General features: G+C 43.6%; 1 protein-coding gene across 4 annotated transcripts in view; it reads left to right on the top strand.

Annotated features, from left to right (window-relative positions):
• Nucleotides 1-20009, top strand: part of slit1a (slit homolog 1a (Drosophila)) — a 90451-nt gene that overhangs the window by 55387 nt on the left and 15055 nt on the right. For 2 of the 4 annotated variants that reach the window (XM_069144709.1, XM_069144707.1), the window contains exons 9-24: nucleotides 2213-2360; nucleotides 6672-6743; nucleotides 9164-9235; nucleotides 9325-9396; nucleotides 9618-9761; nucleotides 10754-10917; nucleotides 11957-11980; nucleotides 14804-14948; nucleotides 15196-15270; nucleotides 15350-15493; nucleotides 15605-15748; nucleotides 15837-16003; nucleotides 16784-16916; nucleotides 19471-19539; nucleotides 19621-19692; nucleotides 19815-19886. In XM_069144709.1, coding sequence (XP_069000810.1) covers nucleotides 2213-2360; nucleotides 6672-6743; nucleotides 9164-9235; nucleotides 9325-9396; nucleotides 9618-9761; nucleotides 10754-10917; nucleotides 11957-11980; nucleotides 14804-14948; nucleotides 15196-15270; nucleotides 15350-15493; nucleotides 15605-15748; nucleotides 15837-16003; nucleotides 16784-16916; nucleotides 19471-19539; nucleotides 19621-19692; nucleotides 19815-19886 — 1717 coding nt within the window. The remainder of the gene's footprint in view (nucleotides 1-2212; nucleotides 2361-6671; nucleotides 6744-9163; nucleotides 9236-9324; nucleotides 9397-9617; nucleotides 9762-10753; nucleotides 10918-11956; nucleotides 11981-14803; nucleotides 14949-15195; nucleotides 15271-15349; nucleotides 15494-15604; nucleotides 15749-15836; nucleotides 16004-16783; nucleotides 16917-19470; nucleotides 19540-19620; nucleotides 19693-19814; nucleotides 19887-20009) is intronic. The other 2 variants (XM_069144710.1, XM_069144708.1) reach the window with 1 other exon arrangement.

The raw sequence follows: 20009 nt of genomic DNA, 5'->3' as shown, positions 1-20009 counted from the left end.
TGAAAATTGGATTTCAAGAATAATGTTTGCAGAGCAAACACTTAAACTTTTTAATTACTTGGAGGGACTCTCTCTGAGCTTTTTTGATCACAAAAGGATGTTGCTATTTGAAACAGATGAACAGCAAAAATACAAGTTTTTCGAATTTGAAATATTTTTCTCTCAGCTCCTTTTGAGAAAATTAGTTCGAAATGAAGAGCCTTACCTTAATACAGCTGCCAAAACCATTTTCATCCTCATTACTTATAATCCTCTGATTCTAGTCTACTAGTTAGAAGCTGCTTGAGCCAGTTTAAGGTTACATGACAAAAAAGGAATGACTATTGTTATGAAATACTGCCCCAAGGTATGATAAATGAAGTGAAAATATTATTTTTGAAATGAACAATTAATAATAAATTGCTTGAGTTGAATAAAATATGACTGTGGTAGTGGGAAACAGGAAATAAATGACTATAAAGAGGGAGAGATGGGAAAAACACAAATGGGAAGACGCCAATGATAATATTTTGAAATGATGAGAGATATGAGATGGAGTGAGGTTAAACGTAAAGACTTGTGAGCCAATGGACAGAAGGTAATGGGTTACAGTGATAGAGAGGTTGAAAATGAAGACGCTAAAGGCAGTGAGACAGCAGAAAGAGCAGATGAAGGAGGGGAAACTGATCGAAAAGTGAAAAGCAAATAAAAAAGGGCAGTGAGTGATGGCGGACGGGAACAAGATAATGGGGAAAACAGCCGTCGGAAGAACAGGGGAGGAGCAAACATCAAACAGCTTCACCTCAAGTACACCTGTCAGAGAGCTGTCATTTTTAAGGCCGCTCCAGCTGTGCTCTGCACTCTCCCTGATCCCAGGCCTGTCAAATATGCCATGTTAGATCAGAAGGGAGTTTTTCTCTGCCCTACACCTGATACCAGATCTGTCAAACCTCTGCCATCCCAGATCACACTGCCTCAGATCACGTGGGTTGAGCAACTGTGCCAGTGTTGATTCACGCTCTTCATGCTGTTTGCAATCTGATTCCCAGATCTGTCAAAGCATTCTGGGCCTTCAGATAATTGATTATGATTGACCAGATATATGAAGTCTGACCTAAAACATCTCTTATTAGCAATATGGTGCAAGAGCTAGGCTAGTAATTTTATGGTGAACAACAGTGGTTCTTACCGTTTTCAGGAGTGGAGTTTTGAACGCTGTGCATCCTCTGTTACTGACTTTTACCATCACTCACTCTGTCCTCCTGTCCCTGAATCTCTACCCCCCTTCACTCTCTCGCCAACATTTTCCACTCAAGCTGAGCGATAGATAGGAAGGTAATTAAATATTCATGGTTTGAAACTCGGATTAGTAATGCTGTGTAAATGAGGCCATTTAAAAGTCTGTTTTATTCATTTTATCTGGGTTAGATTTACATACACACATCTTGTGCACACACGCACACACACACACACACACACACACACACACACACACACACACACACACACACACACATACACCGCAAACACGCTGTACTGGTAGTGTAAGCGGCCGCTCTTCACCACACCGTTGACAGTGCTGTAGCTATTTGAACAGGTATCTAGAGACAGTATGATGGGTTGTGTGCTCTGTATGCAAATTAAAAAGTTGAAGTGTTTTGGAACAAATGGAAGTGAGGAGGCGGGGGTTGTAAAGCTGAATGTGCAGAATGGCATCAATTCCCGCCAGAGACTGCAGACTCAGGAGGAAAATTTGTGGGGAGATCAATGGATGTTATTGGGAGGCCTACAATTGCCACTCTATTATTCAAATCTTTGTTCTCCTCTCGTGGCACTCCTTTGATAGATAACCTACTTTCTTGCCTATTGATTCTCAAGGATATACGGCTTTACAATAAAGTCAAGAGAAGATGTTTCATTTCTTTTTCTCAATGTCAAAACATCTCTGGGAATGGGTGTTCATTTGCAATTCAGCTTATAGAGCACAAAGGGTTGATGACATGAGCAGCAGCGGAAAGAGTCTGAGTTCCACTTGAGAGCAAGAGCTGCTCCGTGTCACCGTGCAAATCCTCCGACAAACAACCTCATCCTGTAATCCTGTTTACAGTCGTGCTGCTGCCATTGAAACCAACACCACCTGTGCTCACACACCTGTTGGAGCCGCATCTTCTTCTCCGCTCAATATGTCATATGTTCATATTTATCTTTTTCTCCCCTCCTTTTGTCTCCTCAGGACACCAGGACTCTTCCGGCCTGCAGCCGTGCAGCATTGGTGGGGGCTCTTGCCCTGCCATGTGTACCTGCAGTAACAACATTGTGGACTGTAGAGGGAAAGGTCTGACCGCCATCCCAGCCAACCTGCCCGACAGCATGGCCGAAATGTGAGCACAATACTTCCACTCTTAAGTGAACTGCGTCACCCCCATTCAAAGAAAAGATGAAATCCATCTTAAAAGATGTTTGTAAGGCCCATTTTAACCATATAAAGATGCGCAGTCTGATTTGTCACCATGATGTAAAGAATAAATCACTGCTCAATTAATTCTAATTCTAATGTAAATTTAGATCTCAGCCTGCACACTGTTCTTCTTCTAAATGTAGTACTATGATATCAGACAACTTGGCGTGCTAGATAACATAACACAATTTTGTATATTAAGTTTTACCGTTGGCAAACAAGAGTGCATAGCTATGATTACATATATACAGAGCTGTAATTTAATCATGAACACTGTAGACAGTTTTATACAATATATTTCCCTGTTCATATTGAATGACACAGAGGAGATCCTTGAAACATTTCTTTAACAATTTCCAACATATACAGTAAAGCTCCTTACAGTCGGTGATTAAAACATATTGGTCTAGACACGTTATTTTTATTTTATTTTTTATTTCATTTTTTTAAATAATCAACTTTTACTTAATGTGTTTGGTCATGCGGGGGTTTAACAAGGTTAGGAATATGTAAGCATGCTAGTTTTATGAACATACACTGTTCCAGCTTAGCTTTTTCCTCTGTGCATCACCTGGCAGGGCATCCATCAGTTTGCTGCACACTGAAAGAGACCCACGCAGACTTGGAGCAGACTTTAGACTGTGACTGCCTCCTCTTATCAGCTCAGATGGCTGCGAACCACATGCGAGTGCTTTGCTTACATCCCTCCCTCAGTTTATCAGTCCTCCAACATCTGTCTGGGCATTAACTGTTTACGGCCCACATGCTATCAGCCTAATGTAATTCCCGGGAATGCATGGCTAGACTTTTCAAAGTACTCCTTTTGCTCTGTTTTAATCAGGGGTTTCATGCCAAGGGCAGCAGTCTGCATAAAATGGTACAGCAACACTGTGATTTATGCATGGTGGCAAAAAAGGAGGATGGAGGGAGAAAGCCAGCGGTCGCATTGCATGTTCTTCCAAGGAGCATGTGTGTAGTTAGGAGGACAGAGCAAGTTTCTAGGTCTCCTCCTCCCTATGGGGTCTGTTTATAAATACCCAGCTAGCATGGAAGTCACAGATCCCATGTTCCCCAACAACCCTGACCCACTTCTAGTGCAATGGTGTGCTGAATTTCCTAATTTGGACATTCCCTTCACACTTCTGTGTGTTCTTGTCTAATTGAATGATATATCGACAAAATATTGAGATAATTTAAATCATTTAAAAGGCTTCACACATCCTTCATTTTGGCTTCTAAGGTGTAAATAATTCAGCCTCACCCTCAGTGGTGGTCTACAAACCATAAAACATGGAAAAAACAGAGATGCAATTTTTCAGTGGTTGATGGTTTGTAGATGTCTCCAGCATGCCCTCCAGTTATAAAGTTCCACAAGTGGGATATCGTAGACACTGAGGTGATCTATGAGCCCAATAACCAGCCAGCAGCACAAAAGGCAGAGCAGAGAGACTGCTGAATGATAGCTCTACCATAGACAGCGGATTCTCTCTGCACAGCAGAGGAGGAAAGGCATTTTTAAACTTTCCCTGCCTTTCACATCTAATTGGTGCTTAACCATGTCCTGATGATAAACTCTAGTATGTCCTGATTCATCTTTTACAAGATAACTTATAGAGTGCAATGCACATTTGTCCTATCCTGCCCATCGGAGCCTTACCTTACAGGTTAAAGTCCCGCAACACTCTTTCCTTCCCTCTTTATCCTCCTCTCTTGTTTTTATTTTCTCCTCCACATTCCCCTCTGTCTTCTCTCCCTCCTTCCCAGCTTGCCAAATCACCACAGGCGGGTTCAAGGAGGCAGATCAGCGGAGAAAGAATAAAAAAAGGGGGGAAATGGGGGGGAGGGGTCCGCTCAGTAACTCTGTGCAGCAGGTTTGATTTGTGCTTGAAGTTCATTATAAAATCAGTTTCAATTACAGCAAGGCGGGCTGCTGGGTATCAAGGCCAGCCTAATGCCTTGTTAATGAGGCACTCGGAAACTCACATACACACACCAACACACACGCATGCTGCTCTCATTACGTACAAATCGGAGAATTGCAACCTCTTTGCCCTGCTCTCCCCTAATGAATGCCAGTGTTGTGTTTATGGCTGTGAGGATGTGAGCTGGTTTCTGTAATCCTCTCTTGTGAGACCAGGCCCAGTGAGCCTAAACACTACCACAACAGATTATTATGCACCATAGTCTCTGTCTGCAGTGACTGAACCCTGCCATAAAACCCCCACCACCACCCCTCTGCCTTTCATCCACGCCGCCACGGTCCTGCCATCCATTTCTGACTCACAAACACACTGCGTGAATACCCAAAGGCATAATGTGTTTCCCCTTAATGAAAACCATGCTCAGAACCTAATGAAAAGGATGAAGAACATTGATTGAGCTGACACAAACACCAGCTCACAAACATACTCAGACAGACATACAAATGTTCAGTCTGATAAATTGGATGGGAACCATTGATTATCTGTCCACAGGCGACTCGTGGAGATTGTTTCTTTTTTTTTCTCTGCCAATTGGACGGAGTAGCTCCTTTGTTGATTGCAAGGATTAAGTCGCTTGCTCATATCGATCTGCACGGATCCAATGCAAAGACTTAAAAAGTTGTCACAGCATCATGTGTGCGCCCTTGTCTGGCTTAGAGGGTTTTTCCATATGCTGACACACACCGGAGCACCACAGCACGTAGGCACAAACGTACACAACCGACACTGAAACACGTGCAAACAGCGCATAGCGTGCCAGACTGGTTTGGACCAGTCAGACAGACAAGAGAAGGCACTAAGGCCACTTGGCCCACAACTCTGCCGCATGGTGAGGGCAGAGGAACCACAGCGCTGTCACTCTGCTGTAAATCCACAGACATATTGGGACAGGCAGACAAAAACAGACAGAGAGAGCATGTCCACCACAGGAATCTGTGGTCTGGAATCACTGCTATCCTAAGAATGTCAATTGCGCTTCTATATCGCACCATAAATGTAAACCACTCCTTTGAAGGGGAAAGATTCTTGATTGAAAAATTTGGACATTGAAAACTGTTTAATTGCTGTGGCGAATGTCTAACAAAACATTTACCCCCCATGAATAGACATAAACACAGCAACGCAGGAGGCCTAAGAGGCATGTAGTAAATCTGAAACATCCCTAACAGAATAATTAAATCTTGTGGAAATGATCCCGAGCCAAGAAATCCCATATTTCAGGAGGTAATGGTTGAATTCATCAACAACTTTCTGTTTGCCAAGGAGTTTTGCAGATTTTTGAATATTTCAAATTTTCCTGTGGTGACAAATAGCATCTTAATTATCTTTAGCTGCCGACATAGTCGCTGGCCTACCACAGCTTGCACAGGCCCATGCCTCCTGGTCTGTAGCCAGTTCCTCTGCTGGGAGGCAGAATGGTAGAACCAGCAGACAGGCCTGCAGCTGGCTCCCTCTGGGCCCTGCTAAGCCTCGGTAAGGACAGTTTTAAAAGCTGTGAACTGACCTGCAGATAAACAGCCCTCTGCCAGCTACACCAGGGAATTGGTCTGGGACTTAGCTGGGTCCTAAGTAGCAGCCTGAAACACATATGCATGCCCACACTAATGGGGTTTAGGGATGTCTGTTTCCCTGGGACCATCTGAGACTGATTAGAGTCTGTTACTGTTCTGTGCTGGATGACCGAGTGTATGTTTGTCTGTGTATTAATTTCATTCTTTGGCAGTTGTTTTATGGTGAGATGTTGTCAGACCCTTTTCTTGTCAACTTTGCTTCAGCAGCTCGTAGGCTCACAGGAAAAAGTAAACTCAAAGAAGTCATATTTTACCACGCTGAAACGGTTTCAGTGGACACTTTGCAGACACCCAGAGGATAACAGCAACTTTCACAAGAGCAAGTGAGATCATTATTGATTTCAGGATCTCATATGAGAACATAAGTGCTAGAAACTGTAAAAGTTTTACCAAGAAAAAATATGACTTTTAGTCGAAAGCCTTAACACCCTCACACAATGAGACGAAGCCTTTTCCCCTCCAGTCCTTTTCCACAGCACTTAAGTATTCAGACTGTTTATTGGTTCGGAGGATGTTATGACTCCAACATGCCTGGACCTATTACAGCTGGGGAATAGATCTCCGCTAATATAATCAGGCCAATCACCAAGGGTCAGAGGTGATTACTCAGCTTTGTTGCCATGGAGAAGTCTATTGTTTGCTTAACTAATGGTATCTCCTCTCCTCTCTTTGCCTCTTCAGACGTCTGGAGCAGAATGGGATTAAGTCTGTTCCACCCGGAGCCTTCTCGCCCTACAAGAAACTGCGTAGGATGTAAGTACAGCAGTACACTCACCTCTGGGCTAAATAATACAGATGAGAACAAGAAGTTGAGGGCTGGAAAAAGAAGTGACAATTGGCAGTCTTCTTATTCCACTTCCATGGAGCATGAAGTATTTATTTTGTCTGTGCCTTAAGAACATATTCTTGTTCTCAGGCTTGGGGTGGCATGGAAAGCAAGCACTCAGATCCTACAAGAGCGTAATAACAGCTCTCATTTTTCATGGCTGCACACTGGTATTCCCCTGGCTAGTGTTGTGTCCAGTCTGTGTGCGTGTTGTGCCTGCGTGGGCCAAATGCAAGTTGCCGTCTGGAACCATGATGATGGGACAGAGAGTGTGCTGAAATAAGGGCCGAGGCTTCGTGAACAGTGACAGGATGGTAGTTGAGACTGAGCGGTTTTTCACCCGCCGAGCCAGCTGTCCGGTCACCTAGCCAGCACACACACCAGTCGGCCAAACCCATAACTCCAACACCACCGGGTCTGACTGACATAGCAGCAGGGAGATGGAGGAAACGGAAGGTCAGGGAGTTTCTCTGCCCTTCTTAAAGGATCCCTCATTGTTTTATCGTCCAGTTCCGCGAAGAGTTTTGAAGTTCAGATGAAGTGACTAAAAAGCCGTAGACAGACCGAAGCAGCTGCTATCTCCTAGAAGATCCAGGGGATTTCCAACAGAAATATTTTATGTTTCGTATTAAAATAAATGCCTTTTTGTGACAATATTATGCGTTGAGAGTAAATGAAACGTTTAAACTAAATAAGCATTACAGTAAGTCTGAAACATAATAACCAAAAAAAGGATCGTTACTTTTTAGTGAATGTTATTACAAATCTTTCCGGTTTCATACAATATATAGGAACCAGATTGAATGACAGATTCAACAAATATTCAACAAAACTGAATATTAATAAGCTGGAAAAGAAATGAAACAAACAGAGCAACTGTTATATTGCTTCCCTAACTTCAGAAAAAATACATAGACTGTTTTTGTGCAAAATAATCATTTAAATATAGGTTTCTTATTAAAAAAAAAAAAAAAGTAAAGCATATCTTAACCCAACTTGAGCCAAGATGTATCTAAAGAGGTGTGATCCATCTGTTCTTCTAAACAAACATGACCTGCTACTGCTGTTGCTGCTGCTGATTCTGCATTTAGCAACAACAATGCATGGCCACATGTCTGTGTTGACCCTCAGTGTCTCTGTTGATTCAGCTGGCTGTGTGCCCTCACTAGCCGGGCTTGTCCTGTGTCCAACTGCCTCAGTACACACCGTGTAGACATCATGATGAATATATGGTGGCTCCCCTGGGTCAGACTCTGCAGATGTTCATATACGTTATATGTTTAATGGTAGGTTTTTCTGAGGCATTAGGTATTTTTTTTTTTTTTTAAATCGTTGAATTATTGAGTATCAGGCAAAAGTAAACCTAGTTAAGGTTTTACATAAACTGTTGTGCACATGTCTGTGTTTATTTGTGGTGTGCCTCTCCTGACCCTGCGTGTCCTCTTCTCCTAGTAAATGTCAGCCACACACATTCTCTTTCACCTTGTCCCAGTTTGAATGACCTATACATGAACCACCCCTTTAGACAGGGATGCAGAAACAGCCCTCACACACTGACACACAGACAAACACAACAGTGTCTGAGTTTACAGACACACACCAGTGTGTATGTTGGCTCCTTTGCTGCGTTTTCATTTCCAGGAAACCTCAGTTCTTTGCAGGAAGACAAATGGGCACTTCTTTAACTGTTACCCCCAAATGAGAAAATATCCCTCTTCTTCACCGCATGATGATTTTCCTTCAAAGGTATCCAGTCGACTGGAGTTCAGTCCACATACTCCATTAACTCCCTCTCTCCATCTGTCTTTCTCCCTTTCTGTCCCACTGTTCCTCATTTACTGTTGCATTTACTCACACAGACACACACATAAACACATAGACACACAGGCTTAGTGGTTATCCTGTGGGGAGAGGCCTGCGGATCCTATTAACAACAGCTATGTTCAGAAGCAGTCTACTGTATTTCGCTTTGGATTTTGGCCTTGCATCACATTTTTACTCACACACACACACACAGACACACACATACACATACCGTGATACAACAGAGGATCGCTTGATAGGCCACAAATAATACAAGTAAATGTTTTGATTGGCTACAAGGCTGCCTTGAAGTTACGCGCCATCAAATATGGGAGAGAGCTGGAACTCGTCTTCATCCAGCTCACACTACATTTGCTTCTTCATAGCTTGCCAGTCACAAACATTGTCCTTCGATCCAACCCACCTTCCTATGAGGATGACATGAATATGACAAGTGATGGTGGGGTCAAACTTTACACAGTAAGTGGTCACTGGCTTAAACCCAAACCCTTGACTAATTCTCTGGCCTTGTTCTCCTTCACAGAGACCTGAGCAACAACCAGATCTCAGAGATAGCTCCTGATGCCTTCCAGGGCCTGCGCTCCCTCAACTCCCTGTAAGTGGCCCCGAGCCGAGCTTGCGCATAAATAGCCGCTCTGTTGCCATTCCTTGTGTCTAAAGCAAGTCTGCGTTGTGATTTCTCAGTGTGCTGTATGGAAATAAGATCACCGATCTGCCCAAGGGGGTGTTTGACGGCCTCTACGCCTTGCAACTGCTGTAAGTGGAACACACACACACACACACACACACTCTGCTGATACTCTGCAGACATATACTGAATACCAGGCACCCTTTCCTCCCACTCAGTAAAGGAGTCGTAACCTTCAAATAAACTTTGTACCTGTGTTTTCTAGATGGAATGTATAATGAATGAATGCATAAAGAAACTTTGACAAGCCGCTTCCCTCCCTCGTTTCCTTCTTCCCTCCTTCTATCAGGTTGCTGAATGCCAATAAGATTCACTGCGTTCGTGCCAACGCCTTCCAGGACCTGCAGAATCTCTCGCTGCTATCGCTCTACGACAACAAGATCCAAACCCTCGCCAAGGGCACCTTCACTTCACTACGAGCTATCCAGACTCTGTGAGTCAATCACACACACACACAAACACGCTGCTGTACACGCTGTGACACATGCTGAGCTGTTACCATAAAACATGAGCCAACACAGGAGTTGTTTACGCGCAGGTCTGTGTAATAACACAGGAATGGACTCATGAGGTAGAAAGGGGAGTAAATCTATCATCTTCATAAACACATGGACATACACAGCTTCAGCGGCCAGATCGAGATAAAAAAAAAAAACAGCACACACCACACCCAGTCTTTTCCACCACTGTTACTCAGAAAGCACCAATTCTCTCTAAAATAACTTCTCCTTTTCTCTGTCCCGAGAAACAAGGCAAACACGCTGGTATCAATATAGACCCTACACTGTGGCACCTACCATACATGCCAAACATACTGCATATTAAAGGTTTTACACATTGGCATAGAAAACACCTGTTGAAGATGCCCATCGTGGGCGTAGACCTCAGCAGCACCATCCAGGTTAATTTTGAAACTTTTGAAGCATTTTTTTTTTAACCAATCAGCACTGACCACCATATGACATATGTTGTGTGTCAAAACTTATCGAACTGTAAACAACAGAGACCCTCTCCAAATTTGAGCCATGTTGCAAAATTACCATTTACCGTAGTAAATTTAAAGTTACAAGGGTTACAAGAGTTCTATTAGAGGGCAGCAGAAAATCTCAGTGAAGGCTTTAAATCAACAATAAATTTGTTTACCAAAATATTAAACTATTTCTTATTTGAATCAGTAAACAATAATGTTAAATTATCGGCCAGCCCTAAACTGAAGTTGACACTGCACTGATGTATCTACAAAGACATGTTCTTATGTTTCTGCGATGACAGGTGAGCGTCTGTTCTAAGGCTGTGACTATGGTGTCCAAATATAAACATGCTATTTTCATTTCATTCGTTTTTGTGTGTTTCTTCACATTCCTCTTCTCTGTACCTGGCTAATATTTTCCTGCTTCTTTCCAATCCCACCTCTCTGCTCTCCAGTCACCTGGCCCAAAACCCATTTATTTGTGACTGTAATCTCAAGTGGCTGGCAGACTACCTGCGCTCCAACCCGATCGAGACCAGCGGCGCCCGCTGCGCCAGCCCACGGAGACTCGCAAACAAACGGATTGGACAGATCAAGAGCAAGAAGTTCCGCTGCTCTGGTAGGCCGGTGGCTCTTTGTCACTGTCTCCAAATGTCTCTCCCTTATTTCTCTCTCTGGGGCTCCCTAGTTCTCAGACAGGCTTCGTTGTTTTTATTCCACTTGTCTCTCTCTGCTCCGCTCTTACCTTCTCTCTTTCTCTCCGCTGGGAGTGGCTTTTATCGTTGCATTGTTCCCTCTACCACACACCACATTTAGTAAGAGATCATTCCTGGCGAAAGGTTTTATTCGGCCCATCATCTGCTGTGCCGGTGCTCCTCAATCAATATCTCCCCAGACAAACTTGGGGCCAAGGAGAGAGGGATCATTCGCTCTTTCTCCATTTTCCCTCAATATTACCACATCGTGAGTCTAGTTTCACATTCAAACCGCAGTGATCTGAGATCAACAGTCAAGGCTGGTATAAGGGCTAGAGTTTCTGTATGTGCCCACCATTCCCCTGCCCTCTGCCAATCTCAGGCTCCCGTCCCTCCCAGCCTCCATCTCCCCTTGCCCGCTCTTTGCCCCCTGCTCACCAGGCTCAGGTTTCCTCCATGCCCCCTCATTCTCTCACTCCTCCTCACTGCACTAACCAGATCCCACAGCATCCCTCTCACTCCACCCTGTGCCCACTATTGTGTTAATGCACTCTGCTATGCTGTCTGGCACTCTACACAGGTGAGGTTTCACACTTCTTTACAGCCTCATTTGTTTGGCTAGCTAGACCTAGTGAAGAAAGGAGTCTATGTGTTTTTTTTCTCTTTCTTTTCTCTGTCTTTTTGTCTTTTTCCTTCTTTCTTTTTTCTTGCTTTCTCACTGTCTCCCTCTTTCCCTCATGTCACTCCTCCTTAGCAACAGCCAAATATTTATCACCTTTTTACTTTGTTACCAGTTCCTCCATATTGCCATGCACAAAGATAGTCCCAGGCTTCTCTGTCATGTACTTTGTGTCGTCATATATAAGCTTTATATATGACTGTTCTGAAGCATAGCTACGTCACAGCTATGCGGACCGGACTGGTCTCACTGACATCCGTCCCTCTTTCTTTTCTCCATCACAGCCAAAGAGCAGTACGTCATCCCAGGTGAGTGGCTGGTAAATGTTCACACCTATCATTGTCTTTCCTTTAATTTTCCACCTGCAGCCATGTAGTGGTGTCATTCTTTCCATTGCTTACTGTTCATTTAAATAGAATTGTCCAACAGGTTAAAGGATGGTTTCAGTTTATTACAGCCTGGGTCTTACTTTTACAATTTTGCCATCCTTTCATTTAGGTAATTATTTACCAAGTTTTTGCTGAGAGCTGGGAACAAGTCACACAAATATTTCAGATGGTCACAGGTTTTAAATGAACCCACACATTAGCCAAACTTCTATGGAAGAGAAAGCAGTAATGTCTAATGATTCCCCAAACTACTTGTTGTTAACATCCATGGCAGCGTCCTAGTTCAGCTTTGACCTGTGCAAGGAGGAATTATTACGAACATTTTCATGAAAGTCCCATTTATTTTGCCCACCATCATTTCTTTAAATACTTGCTATGAAAGACCTAAGTTATAATAAAGTGAAATAATCCTTTAATGTGGATGATGGAAGGATGAACTTCAGAGGAAATGGTCTGCACATAGAAAACACTGGACATTTAAGGGTCAAATTCTTTGAAATGTTCATGCTGCTGGTAACTTGAGGTATTTCTACGTGACAACAGCTAATTGGGCCCAAGAGTGACTTTACCTGTGTGAATTTTAACGTGAGATATATATTTGTGTGTGTGAGAGAGCATCTGTTTCCTCTCAGCTCTATTTTTCTTACAGTCTCAGCAGATAGAGTCAAAAGGAAATGTGTCTTTGCTTTGGCATTAGCACAGACAGCCAGTCAGCGAGAGGGACAGAGACGGGAAGGGAGAGAAGGACAGAGGGGAAGGAAAGTGTGTCCTCTCTATCAGTAAATGCTAAAGAAAATAAAGCCCACCAGAGGACCCAGATTCCTATCAGCGGATGTTTCCGGGCCTCTTAACAAGAGCACTTCCAAGAAAATAACTAGGAGGAGCAGTGATGTGTGTCAAAGTCTGTGTGTGTGTGTGTGTGTGTGTGTGTGTGTGTGTGTGTGTGTGTGTGTGTGTGTGTGTGTGTGTGTGTGTGTGTGTGTGTGTGTGTGAGAGAGAGAGAGAGAGAGAGTAAATTAATGTGTCTTTGTGTGCTAAGTTGAGATAAAGCTCTGTGCTGGCTTAGAGAACAAATGGGAGTACCATGTAAGCAGAGGGAAGATCAAAGCCAAACGTGATTAATAAGAATTTCACCCTCCCTGAATGATAACAATATAAGCCTCCACAATACAGACACACACACACACACACACACACATGCACTAAGCACACACAATCACTGACAGCACGGGAATTCCTTAATACATTGATAATGAGGAATCAAGCTGCAGGGAATTATGAGAACTTCTACAACTCCAGCGATGAGTCATTTTGCACCTCAGAGAGGGAAAAACCTCATCCCTCTCTAATCGCTTTTCTCCAGTTTCGTGTAAATCTGTGACAGTAAAAGTGTCGCCACTCGTACTTGTAACGATGACGATGACTCAGGCTCACGAAATCTCCCCTGGCTCCGCTACATCCTTTAGATCAAAGCTCTGTGCTGTATTTTCATTGCTTCCTCTGTAGCAGGAAATGCCTTTTTCTGTTGTCTGGCCTGGCGAGGGAAAGTTCCTTAATGACCAGCATTACTGTGTCTGTCTGCACCAACTGAGCCACTCTGACAAGTGACAGAAAAAGTCCTTGCACAGGCAGCAGGAGGAAGTTGCTTCTCTGAATGCAATTCTGTCTTTCACTGTCTGATTGTACTCTAATAAAGTCAGCGATGAGTGTTTGGGATTAGGTTATAGTTTCAAATGCCGCTCCATTTATTTGGACACATTTTTGATTCTCAGCCATAGAATTTGTCCTTTTTGTTCGAGGTTTTCCTGCTCGTGATTGTGGTCCGGGTGCCCCACGGTGTCCTGCTGACGTCATCTCCAAACTTAAGGCACAGTGGTGCATGCAAAGAGAAACGGGACACAAAACGATATCCTAACAGAAAATGCCAGGCTGTTCCCTCTAAATGGAACATAATGCACACACATTAGCTCTACACGCACATATACACACACTCATATATACACAGACACAATACACACTCTCACAGACACACACACACTGTTTTAAGTAGCTCCCAGTGCTGTTCCATTATTGAGCAGCCATGATGTAACTGGCAGCACACTTTTTGGCACGTAACATCTATTCATAGACAGAGGAGCGGCAGGAAAACGTCCCACACTCCCCATGCTGCCTCATTCTTGCTCTTCCTCTATCAGGAGAGACGTCTCTCTGCCCCTCCGCCTGTCACCTGTCATTCCTCACTCATCTGTCTCCCTTGCCTCCTTTCTCCCCCTTTTCCTTTCTGCGCTCACTCATGTTCCTCCTGCCCTCCTTCCTCTGCTTCCTGCCGCTCCTTCCCTTCGACTCCACCTGTCTACTTCCTGCGCATCATTTCAACTACCTTTCTCCCACCACCCAGTCCCTCTTGGGTGCTCTGCTTCACTGAAGCTGGCTGCCCAAATCCTCTTTCTTTCACCCCACTGCCCACCTCTCTCTAAAATAACTCGCCCCCACCCGTTCATATCTCCTATGAATGGTGGGAGAGCTGAAGGATGTTCTTAAGGGGCGGCTAAGGTTAAAGATGAGGTAAGGAAGCCTCTTCTTAAGTCACAACAGGACAAAGTGCTGACATGCTCCCGTGGAGGGTCCAGATGCGTGACTTACAGCGTTACGGGAAAGCGAGGCGTCCGTGTCGGTATAGGAAAGTGGTTGCTGTCAGTTTGTGTCGTAAAAGTGTACGTGTTTGCATTCCCTCCTGTTCAGGTACAGAGGACACCCGTCTGAATAATGCCTGCAACAGTGATCCAGTGTGTCCCCCGAAGTGCCGCTGTGAGTCGAATGTGGTGGACTGCTCCAACCTGAAGCTCACCAAGATCCCCGAGCACATCCCTGGATCCACCACTGAACTGTAAGGAATTAGGGAAAAAGTATTTTGCACATTGCTACCAAGGAAAGACAAATGAAGAGATAGACGGAGCAGAGACAGCATGAGAAGTACCTGAAAAAGAGTAATAGAGTTTACACTTGAATTTAATTGGAGAGAAATAAAACGTTGTAGCCCAAGCAATAAAAAAAAAAAAGAAAAAAAATGAATGTCTCGAGGGAATATTACTGTTTGTTTGAATGGTTTAACTTTTTCATCTCATTCTGTACAGCCGCCTTAACAACAATGAGATCACAACTATGGAAGCAACTGGAGTTTTTAAGAACCTTTCCCAGCTGAAGAAAATGTAAGTCAAACTCTTAACAGTCGTCCTATAAATAGTAAGGAATACGTTTAATTCACTGACACACTTTTTTTTCTCACAGTAACCTCAGCAACAACAAGATCACAGAGGTTGAGGATGGGGCCTTTGAAGGTGCATCATCTGTCAATGAGCTTCACCTCACAGCCAATCAGATCGACTCGGTTCGAAGCGGGATGTTCCGTGGCCTCGAGGGACTGCGTATGCTGTGAGTTGATGCACAAATACCTGCCAATCACACTCGTGCATGTTGATATTTCTAACTTGCTTGGTGATATTTCCGATTTTTAGGCTACTGTTGTATTGTTCTCCTCTTTAGGATGCTGAGGAACAACAAGATCAGCTGTGTCCACAACGACAGCTTCACGGGGCTTCACAACGTCCGTTTGCTGTCTCTGTATGATAACCAGCTGACCACAATCGCTCCGGGAGCCTTCGACACTCTGCAGACTCTCTCCACCCTGTGAGACCCTGACATACGCACACGTCTACCCCCAGTCTTTCATTTCAAGTTTCATTGCTTTTATAACCTCTGTTACTTTCTCCCACAGCAACCTCCTGGCCAACTCCTTTAACTGTGACTGTCGGCTGGCCTGGCTCGGTGATTGGCTGCGGAGTAAGAAGATTGTGACGGGTAACCCTCGCTGCCAGCGTCCGGCCTTCCTGAAGGAGATTCCCCTGCAGGATGTGGCTCTGCCTGACTTCCGCTGTGAGGAGGGTAAGTCGTACCAAGACACACAACTGAGAGTCATACTTTGAGTCTTTGTCTGCCTGTCCTTATATACTCTATAGCTGCAGTTTTGTTGCATCGTCTCAACTTTAAATGGAGTACTTTATCTCCTTGAAAGGAGATAAGCATCTGCAATTTAGTAGATAACCTGCACTGTGTGAAACTAACCTGTCTGGGTGTGACTGATGAAGATTTTACCACTGCACTCTGCTCCACAATATGTTATGAACAAGAGCTGCTTAAAGTGTCTGAGATCATCTTAAATAATGACTGCTATTGTGTGACTCTTTTGTTTACTGAATAGATTGCTACTCAGCAGTTCCTAAGTTTCTGGTCGATGCCGGGCTGAGTGGAGCTATTGAGCTGTTTGCCTTATTGACCAGTCAGCCTATTTGCACCTGAATGACTGTTAGACTTGTCTTCGGGCCTCGGGCAGCTTCCATTCTTTGCTCTTGCTGGTCGATAATACATTAGCGAGGCTCCTCTCTCTCTGTCCTATTTTACTTCTCACATTTTTCACTTCCTCTTTCTGCATTGTCTCAATGCCTCACCAGCTTGAAGGATTGTGATGTCTTGGTAATGTCTTGCCTTTAGGTTTGCTTTGTCTGTCTACTCTTTCCACAGTTTTTTCCTCCACGTCTTTTTTTGCCCGAGACAACAGCTCTTCTTTTGGGCTTGTTTCCATCTCCTTCGTACCCTTCTGGTCATTCTTCCTTTTTTTTTCTTCTCTAGTATCTGACTCCTCTCCTTCTCTTCTTTTTTTCCCAGGCCAAGAGGAGACAAGCTGTGTGCCCAGACCCCAGTGTCCCAGTGAATGCACTTGCCTGGAGACTGTGGTGCGCTGCAGTAACAAGCACCTCCAAACACTGCCCAAAGGCATCCCCAGAAATGTGACCGAACTGTGAGTTACTTAGCATTAATTATGCTAATTGTGTCGATATTTGTCAGTTAGACTTCCAGGTATTATTGTTCCTTATTATTGTTCCTTTGTCTTGCTTTGAAACCAAAGGAGATAATATTAAAAAAAAAAAGTAAAGAGGAGTTTATGAGGCAACAAAAAAACAGATCTCGTCATTTGGAGAAGAGGTAAGGAGTCAATAAACCCTGTAGTTATTCTCTCAGACATTCTTCTCCTGTGTTCCTAGCAGCCTTCGGGGCTAGCACTGATGTCACTCTCACACTCAGAGCCAAGGATCAGTGTGTGTCTGTGTTTCTGTGCGTGCATGTGTGTGTGTGTTTGTGTGTGTGCGCGCGCATATTTGTATGAAGGCCAAAAGCCTGTCCACAGGAGCATAGGGGAGCAACAGGACATTTTAATGAGCAGTTTTCAATGGAAAGGGGAGGGAATGGAATTGGTCTGGAACTTTCCAATACTGCTTCAACTGGTTCTGACTAACTCAGGCACGCACACACACACACACACACACACACACACACACACACACACACAGATGCACACACACACACGCAGATGCACACACACGCTGTGCAAGCCTTAAGGCCTGTCATTGTCCCAGCAGGTGTGACCAGGTATACCCTTCTGTTCTGGGCTTTCATCTAGTCATCTGGAGAGTTTGCTACTCCATCATTATCCCAAGTGTCCTCTGCACCGTCATTACCTATCATTACCTCCGAACCCAAAGGCCTCCGATATAACCACCTCCCCCTCACCACCTGCCCCTGCCCTTCCCACCCCACATAATACAGTCAACAACAATAGCACAGAGGGGCAAGGCCCTAAATCAGCCATTTATCAAGTTGACAGACCACTTGTAGCCCTTTGTGTTAACAGTCAGGTTGGTTGTGTTCCTGCAGACATGATGTCAACAATGGCAGCTTGTAGATAGTCTGTATGTTATCACACACACACACACACACACACACACACACACTTGCACTGCACTCAAGTGTTTGTACCTCAGTCCCTTCTAAAAAAAAGTTCTAGTAGGTCACACTTAGGAATTGCTGCTAAACAGGGAATACACAAAAATGTCCCTTTTCTCAGTTATTCAGTCCCAGTTGAGGTTATATATAACCCAGTATATGTGTGTGAAATAGGGATGGTTGCATAGGATGTACTATAGCTATATCAACTTCCACTTCAACTTCTTTAATGTCAATCCACTATATGAAGACATACAGATGGATTGAAAAACCGTTCCTCGCAGTCCCACTGTGTGCAAATATAAAGACAAAACAAGAAAAGCACAAATATGCAACAATAAAAACAAACAATAAAACAGACAACGTAGTGCAAATATGGGTCCACAGTGCAAAAGTTCAGAGTTCATGGGGAGAGAGGGGAGAGAGAGGGGAGAGAGAGCCCAGCGTCCCGACAGCCTCATGGGTGAAGCTGTTCCTCAGTCTGGAGCGCTGCAGGGTTTTGCGGTTGGAGCTGCAAGTACAGGAATGAGACGTTCCTTTACTTGTTGTTGTTGGGGAGGGGAGGGAGGACGAGCACACTCCCTCGGCAGGTAGAACGGCCGGCATTTTACGAATATAAACTCCGCCAGCGGTGAGCAGTGTCCGCAAACGACCACATCATCCCCACGCCAAGCGTCGTTAATGTAGACAGACTCCGCCACCGCAAGCCTAAACAAAAAGTGACTTCCAAAACGTTCTGCTTTGTGTCACGAGGTTAAATCGGCTGCAAACAGCATTAGAAAAAGTGTTTAAGTATAAAAAAAAAAAAAAGTGGGCTGTCCTGCAATAACCGCCAGCAGATCTTCACCTAATCCATCCTCACAGTAAAATAAATCAGGGGACAAACACCAGAATAAAATTGACAAATGTAGAATTAAAACACCTTGAAACTGTTAAAACATAATGATTATAAAATAGGGAACTATAATTCAATTCGTAAACCCCTCATTAATAACTTGTTAAATAACTTGTTAAACTGAATTATTTTCATATGCGCAAGAAACTGCTAAATAATAAAAATGTTTGAGCAAATGATTTCATACTTCCTGCTGCACCTGAAGTAAGTAAAATCTAGAAATCACAGATATATATAATACAAATATATATCCTCCTTAGTTTGCATTAACATGTTGGCTTTCCAACAACTGCAGTTAAATATACTGATACTGAACTCCATGACATTTAGTTTTCTGAGGAAATCATATTAACTGGTTTCCAAAGTAAACTACAGGAGTGCAAGTTATTGGATTTAGTTTTAGATATTAAATACATTACAATGTTGGCAAGACTTCCATCACGAGGTCCCCTACTGGAGCTGCTCCTAAGATTTTTATCATATCACAATCCTCCTCAGGAGCAAGTTTAGATTTCAGGTTATAGAATCTAAACTGAAATGTCAACTGCAGAGTGTTACACTGTATATATATATATATATTATTGTGAAGGCACTATATTATATTTATATATATATTATATTTCATGATCAATTTAGCATCTTTTTTAATAGATCATTTTGTGTCTACTTTGTTCAGGTATCTGGATGGAAACCAGTTCAGTGTTGTGCCAAAGGAACTGTCTGCCTTCAAATACCTGCAGCTGGTGTAAGTGTTTGTCTGTTTATTCCTCTATTGCACTGTGCAGATCAACATGGTGACCGCATGCCTTTTTAATTTTCTTTTCAGAGACCTGAGCAACAACAAGATCAACTCTCTGACCAACTCATCCTTTGCCAACATGAGCCAACTTACCACTCTGTAAGTCCTGACCCGCCTCAGCTGTCAGACCGAAGAGCTAATATTTCATTCTGTTGCTGACAGTCGGATGGAGACAGTTGAATTTTGTATGCATACATATGTAATTGTTTTTAACATTGCAGAATCCTGAGCTACAACTCGCTGCGTTGTATCCCCAAAATGGCTTTCAGTGGATTGCACTCTCTTCGACTGCTGTGAGTACAGTTTTATAATTTAAATGCATGCATATCCTGTTTATACAAGTGCGTTCATCTTACTATGTTGGTCCAGGGTTTAGTCTTAAAATCCTATTTTTAAAACATAATGTATTTTGTACG

The sequence above is a fragment of the Embiotoca jacksoni genome, unplaced genomic scaffold (genome assembly GCF_022577435.1).
Source record: "Embiotoca jacksoni isolate LCO1_2020_lvr unplaced genomic scaffold, fEmbJac1.0.p SCAF_12, whole genome shotgun sequence".
NCBI classification, from domain to species: domain Eukaryota; kingdom Metazoa; phylum Chordata; class Actinopteri; family Embiotocidae; genus Embiotoca; species Embiotoca jacksoni.
Note: the sequence above shows the minus strand (reverse complement) of the source record. Positions and strands in the feature narration are given on the sequence as shown.